This window comes from Entamoeba dispar, genomic scaffold (genome assembly GCF_000209125.1).
Source record: "Entamoeba dispar SAW760 scf_1105229458029 genomic scaffold, whole genome shotgun sequence".
Lineage (NCBI taxonomy): Eukaryota > Evosea > Mastigamoebida > Endamoebidae > Entamoeba > Entamoeba dispar.
This window is the reverse complement of record NW_001852988.1, coordinates 1-6,209: the sequence shown is the minus strand read 5'-3', so window position 1 is coordinate 6,209 and position 6,209 is coordinate 1. Positions and strand designations below refer to the sequence as shown.

The 6,209-nt window shown below is 22.3% G+C and overlaps 2 protein-coding genes across 2 annotated transcripts, besides 13 other annotated features; one reads left to right on the top strand and one right to left on the bottom strand.

The window, feature by feature from the left end:
* Nucleotides 1-113: part of a microsatellite that runs on past the window's edge.
* Nucleotides 114-771: 658 nt separating this feature from the next.
* On the top strand, nt 772-1,773 carry EDI_234090 (uncharacterized protein; the record flags this gene model as incomplete). The annotated part of the gene is made up of 1 exon (XM_001734224.1): nt 772-1,773. The coding sequence occupies one exon, from the start codon at nt 772-774 to the stop codon at nt 1,771-1,773; it is 1,002 nt and encodes a 333-aa protein (XP_001734276.1).
* A 198-nt stretch (nt 1,774-1,971) lies between these two features.
* Nucleotides 1,972-2,020: a sequence feature (AT_rich).
* A 73-nt stretch (nt 2,021-2,093) lies between these two features.
* Nucleotides 2,094-2,121: a sequence feature (AT_rich).
* Nucleotides 2,122-2,156: 35 nt separating this feature from the next.
* Nucleotides 2,157-2,344: a microsatellite.
* Nucleotides 2,345-2,353: 9 nt separating this feature from the next.
* Nucleotides 2,354-2,571: a repeat region.
* A 1-nt stretch (nt 2,572) lies between these two features.
* Nucleotides 2,573-3,169: a repeat region.
* Nucleotides 3,163-3,357: a repeat region.
* A 2-nt stretch (nt 3,358-3,359) lies between these two features.
* Nucleotides 3,360-3,537: a repeat region.
* Nucleotides 3,512-3,920: a repeat region.
* Nucleotides 3,884-3,959: a repeat region.
* Nucleotides 3,949-4,905: a repeat region.
* An 11-nt stretch (nt 4,906-4,916) lies between these two features.
* Nucleotides 4,917-5,065: a microsatellite.
* Nucleotides 5,066-5,107: 42 nt separating this feature from the next.
* Nucleotides 5,108-5,182: a microsatellite.
* A 52-nt stretch (nt 5,183-5,234) lies between these two features.
* On the bottom strand, nt 5,235-5,858 carry EDI_234080 (uncharacterized protein; the record flags this gene model as incomplete). Its single annotated transcript, XM_001734223.1, has 1 exon — nt 5,235-5,858. The coding sequence occupies one exon, from the start codon at nt 5,856-5,858 to the stop codon at nt 5,235-5,237; it is 624 nt and encodes a 207-aa protein (XP_001734275.1).
* Between the last annotated feature and the right edge of the window lie 351 nt (nt 5,859-6,209).

Genomic DNA, 6,209 nt, shown 5'->3' with positions numbered 1-6,209 from the left:
GGATAATGTTAATAATGATAACCAACAAGAAGTTAATGTTAATAATGAAAATGTACAAGAAGATAATGTTAATAATGAAAATATACAAGAAGTTAATGTTAATAATGAAAATATACAAGAAGATAATACTGCTATTGAAAACCAAAATACTAATATATCATTTTGTGACATAATTGAAACGATTGCAATTTATAGTGGGATTATCATTCTGTTACTAGGAGTATTATTTGGTCTCATTTATTATAATAGTCTTGAAAAGAAACATGGAGTAGTTAGTTTTAGTAATACATTTGGATGTTCTTATTTATGTGGTGGATATATCTTAATGATGTCATTATTTATTTGGAGAGTAATAAGAAAATTGATAAAAAATCCATCTAAGAATTTTTGGTTATGTATTATACCACTTTATCAACCAATGTACGTTTTAGTTCATTAGTCTTTAAAGGACATGAAACTTGTAGAACGGTTATATGTTTTTGTGTTTCATGTATCCATTTTATTGGTCTAATTTTTCATTTCTGTCGTGTCTTTTTCAATCATTATAAATTAGTTACAGAAGAATGGTATTATTTCATTTTATTTATTATTTCATTTATTCCTCTTCTTATTAATGGATATTGCTGTTCAACAAAAGAAGATATAAAAAATGACACAAAACAATCAGATTTAAATGATGAAAAACCATCAGATTTAAATGATGAAAAAAAGAATCAATTTGCTTTCTCTTGTTTTGTTTTTATAGTTATTATTATTATGTTTATTTTTGTGATGAGTTATGCTCTTCTTTCAGTAAATGTTCCATCAAATAACTTAAACAATATAAATAATTTAAATCTAAGTTATAATTATCAATATTCTTCTATCAGTGACAATGAATTAATTACACTTTCTGAAAATGAAACTGATTATAATGTATCAGATATTGAACAATATAATCAAGAAGAAGGAATTAAAAATACTCCTATTAGTAAATCATATTTATGTAGTAAAGATTCGTATGGTATTACAAAAAAAGAATATTCATGTTTAAGTGCACTGGCTTATGCTAAAGATCTAAATGAAAGTGATGATACAAAAAAATATTATAACTATCTTCAAAAGAAGTCATGGAATATTAAATTACATGTAAAAGGAACATTACATTATTTAGTAGGATATAACAAGAAAAATAATGTTAAAGTTATTGCATTTAGAGGAACATATTCATTCAAAGATTGTATTTATGACATTCAATTGTTTACAGAATCTTCAGTTCCGACATTAGCAGCAATAGTACCTTATTTCACAAAACAAACTCTTTCAAAAGTAAGTTATGCATTATCATTTGTTGGTTCAAAATTAACAACACATGAACTTATTGAATTAGCAGAGAATGTAGTAAAAGAAGAAACGATTAACAATTCAGAAATTCCAATTATATTAACTGGACATTCACTTGGTGGTGGAATGGCAAATATTCTTGGAAGTAAGATGGGACTAGTATCATTTGGTGTATCTCCTCCTGGAACATATTTAGGAAGAAAGAGTTTTGAAATGAACCAAAAAGATATTACTAAATATGCACAAGCTATAATACCTGAAAGAGATCTTGTCTCATCACTTGGAATGAGTGGTGGTTCACAAATTCACATTCCTTGTTATGAACATACTTTAGATTGTCATGGTATTGATAATTCAATTTGTGTCATTGGTGCATTATGTCATGATACAGAACTTTCATCATTGTGTCATGAGAAATGGAAAAAATGGAATTTAAGTATTTCTTCATGACAATTTAATTAAATTGATTCATTTTTTTCAAAACAATCCATTGTTTATCAAATTTCTCACTGACAATTTCTTCAAATTATTTATTCTTTTAGTAATTTCAATAGAACTATTCATTTATTGGATTTTTAATGTATATTCATTATGACTGTACTCATTAATTATGAAATTAAGTAAAACATGACTATTAAGCTTATTGTCATTTAATAAATATTTCATTTTAGTTAATAACTTATTTCTATTTAAATTTGATTCTTTTCTATCCAAACAATATAATATTATTTATCATCATTATGATTGAATAATATCATTGTATTGTAAAGAAATATAAATAAGAAATAAATATTTAATGGGATAGACAGTGATGAAATAACAATGAAATGTGTAATAAGAATACTAAAAGAATTAATAACGAAATACACTGAATAAATGAATAAAAAGAGAAATGAAAATGAATAAGAAAACATAAATGAATAAGTGATAATAAAGATAACACAAATAAGAAATATAGAATGTTAATAAAGAAAACAAAGAGAAAACAATCTAATAAGAAGTGAAATAGAAAATTGAAATATGAAGAAATAAAAGTAATTATTAAGTATTAATAGAATTTGTATTTATTATTTGTTGTTTAATGGAGATTAATCTTATCAATGAGTCTTCATATAATTCAACAATATATGTTTGGTTGTTGTAGAAACAATGTTCAATGACATCAACCATGTTTTTAATTACAAGGTTTTTGATTTCTTTTGTGGTATCAATTTCGATTTTTAATTCTTTAATTAATTTAATACTTTCGGATTCGAAGGTAGCACGTCAGAAACACCACACAGATCCCTAAAATATTTCCATCCTTCGATTCCCCCAGTTGTGGACTGGTTATGACGTTGCGTTTGGTTAGAAAAACATTTTACCCAGTACTGCAAGAATAGCAGTGTTTATTATGTACAATGACAGAATATCATTGACAATAAACAAATGGGTATTTATAAAGATGTTATTATTACTTGTTAGAATACAAGTATTATTTGATAATATAAGAAAGATTATCAAAGGAAAAGGGTCAAGTGGATGAGGCTAAAAGAATATTAGCCTAAAGCAATACAGTAGCAATTATATACTCTCCTTAAAATAAGAAAATAAAGAAGAAGAAATTTAAACCCATCGAAATTAAAAAGAAATTTAATAATGAATATCTAAGTAAAGGATGTTTAAAATACTCTATTCCACATCAAAAACGAGAAAAGAAAGTTCTCACCGTTCAACAACTAGAAGCAAAGAATAAGCCAAAAGTTGAAGAACAAATACATTTAAAGCGAAGGGACGGGATAGTTAATCTCCCCTGAGCAAGGAACAACTGAAAATATCTATTAATACTTAATTAACTACTTTTTATTTATATTAATTTAATACTTTCTGCATTTACTATTTAATTTATCGAAATTATTACTACATTTATTTTGATATATTTTATTTTCTCTATTTTAATTAGCATATTCTTATTTCTTTATACTTATTTCTTTTATTCAAATATACTCAATTAATATTATAGTCCTTTATTCTTTTTATCTATTACATACATATTTAATTTATTGGTGATGATATTCTCTTCATTTAATATAAATATATAATGTCAATTCATGGTGATTTACAATTACTTATTTTCATCATAATTATATTTAAATCATCCATTGTGATGATATTATCATAATTTCTGTATCTTTCATTCTAAATTATGATTTGATTTATTTTCATTTATTTAATTTAAATGATGATAGAGTTAATATATTCATTATCAATATCCATGAGTTATTTTTTATATTGATATTTTTTATTATCGGATATACTTTCCATTCTGTGATTGAGTTCATTTTCATTCTGATGTATCTTTTAGTTGTTTATTTTATTTTATGTGACTTTTTAATATTATTAATGTATTCTTTCTCATTATTTACATTAATGTTTATCATTTTTATTATATTTTCTATTTGTTCCCATCTTATTTTCTTATATAACAAATTAATTCAAATCAATACAACATGTCAATTAAAATTATATTTGTTTGATTTATTGTGTTTTCTTCTCTTCTTGACTGATTATCATTTCTTGTTTTTTTGATATTCAGTGTTTTGTTTTTATTTATTTCTTATGTTCTTCTTTAACATATCATCATTATTCTTCAACTCCTTATGATTAGTTCTGAGTGTTCTGATGATTTCATCATTGTTTCCTACTTCAGTGTTATTTCTATATTCTATTTCATTTATTTTTCCTTGTAATGAAATATTTATTATTTTAATTTAGAGTTTTCTTTTCTTATTTCATTATATGTTGTTTGAATATTGTTTATTTGGGTTTTAATCTTTTCTATTTCTTCTTCAAACTCTTTTCTAATTCTATCTCATGTTTTTTGAATTATTTCATTTGAAATGGTTTGTTCTTCTTCTTTCTTTTTTTGTTTGAAATTATTTAATAATTTCTTCTATTTCTTTGATTTGATTTTGAATTTGTTGATTTATTATTTGTTATATTCTTCCATTTTCTCTTCTTTCTTTTGTGTTTTCCCTTTATTTTCTTTTTCATTTATTATTATTGTAGTTTTACATCTATCGTTCATTTCTTTTATTTCATTTCTTTGTTTTTGATTTATTTTTCATTTCTTTTAATATCTTCACTTATCCAATCTTTTGTTTTATCTTTGAACTCTTCTTTGTTTTTCTTTATTATTTTATTATTATTGAATATACTTCTTGGAGAATATTATACATTTTCTTTATCTTCTTATTTTTTATTTATTTCTGATTATTCTCTTTTCTCATTTTCACTTCTTGTTCTTTTATTTTTCTTTTGAATTTTATTTATTGTTAATAATTTAGGTTTCTTATTTGTATAATGTTTATTATCATTATATTTACATAGTTTCTTATTTGTTTTTATTTGTATTCTTCTTTTTTCTATTCACTCTTGTTATTTCTTTTATCATTATTATTATACATTTTATTGTTATTTCATTCATTCTTTTCTTTGAACTTGAATATCTGTTTATTGTTTGATTTTCATTACAAGACTCTATTATATTACTCAATAAGCATGACAACAAAATATGATATATATTCTGTATTGATAAAATGAACAAAATGAACAAAATAAAAAGAAAAATAAGATAAATAAGATAAGAAATAATAAACAAAAGAAAATAAAGATATAAAATAAAAGATATAAAGAAATAGAATAAAAAAGAAAGAAAGAATAAGAATATAAAAATAAAATAAAAATAAATAAAAAATAAAAAAGAATTATACAACAAATATAAAGAGTGATATATCAATCAATAAATAAGAAAAGAATAATATCAAAATGAATAAATAAGAAAAGAATAATAATAATATAAATGATAATCAATTATAATTTATTTCTACGTTAAATTATATTGTATTTCATTTATTGTATTTTTATTTCATTTACCACCCTCTATCAAAGCATTCTCTTGGTATTCTTTTATTCATCTTTAATATTTCTTCACATCCACATTTATAAAAACATCCACGTCCAAATAAAGTAATTGATGATGGAATATTAATTAATGTTAATGATGTACAATATTTAAAACATTCATTTCCTAATTTATTAATTGAAGATGGTATATTAATTGATGTTAGTGATGTACATCCATAAAAACATTCATCTCCTATTTTAATAATTGGTGATGGTATATTAATTGATATTAATGATGAACATTCATAAAAACAATAATTTCCTAATTCATTAATTGATGATGGTATATTAATTGATGTTAATGATGAACATCTACAAAAACATTTATTTCCTAATTCATTAATTGAAGATGGTATATTAATTGATATTAATTCATAACAATTATAAAAACACCAATCTCCTAATTCATTAATTGAAGATGGTATATTAATTGATTTTAATGATGAACAATTACTAAAACACCAATCATCTAATTTAGTAATTGAAGATGGAATAATAAATTCATTAATATCTTTCTTGAAAATATTCTTTCCATTGATTATTTGTATATTATCTGGTATTTCAATACTAATTAACACTGGTTCATTCATAAATATTCTTTTTTTACTAATAAATTGTAGATTATCTATATTAATTGATGTTAATGATGAACATCCATCAAAACAATCATTTCCTAATTCATTAATTGATGATGGTATATTAATTGATGTTAATGATGAACATCCATCAAAACAATAATTTTCTAATTTACTAACAGATGATGGTATATTAATTGATTTTAATGATGAACATTCATAAAAACAACCATTTCCTAATTTAGTAATTGATGATGGAATATTAATTGATGTTAATGATGTACAATAACTAAAACAATCATTTCCTATTTTAATAATTGAAGATGGTATATTAATTGATTTGAATGATGTACATCCATAAAAAAA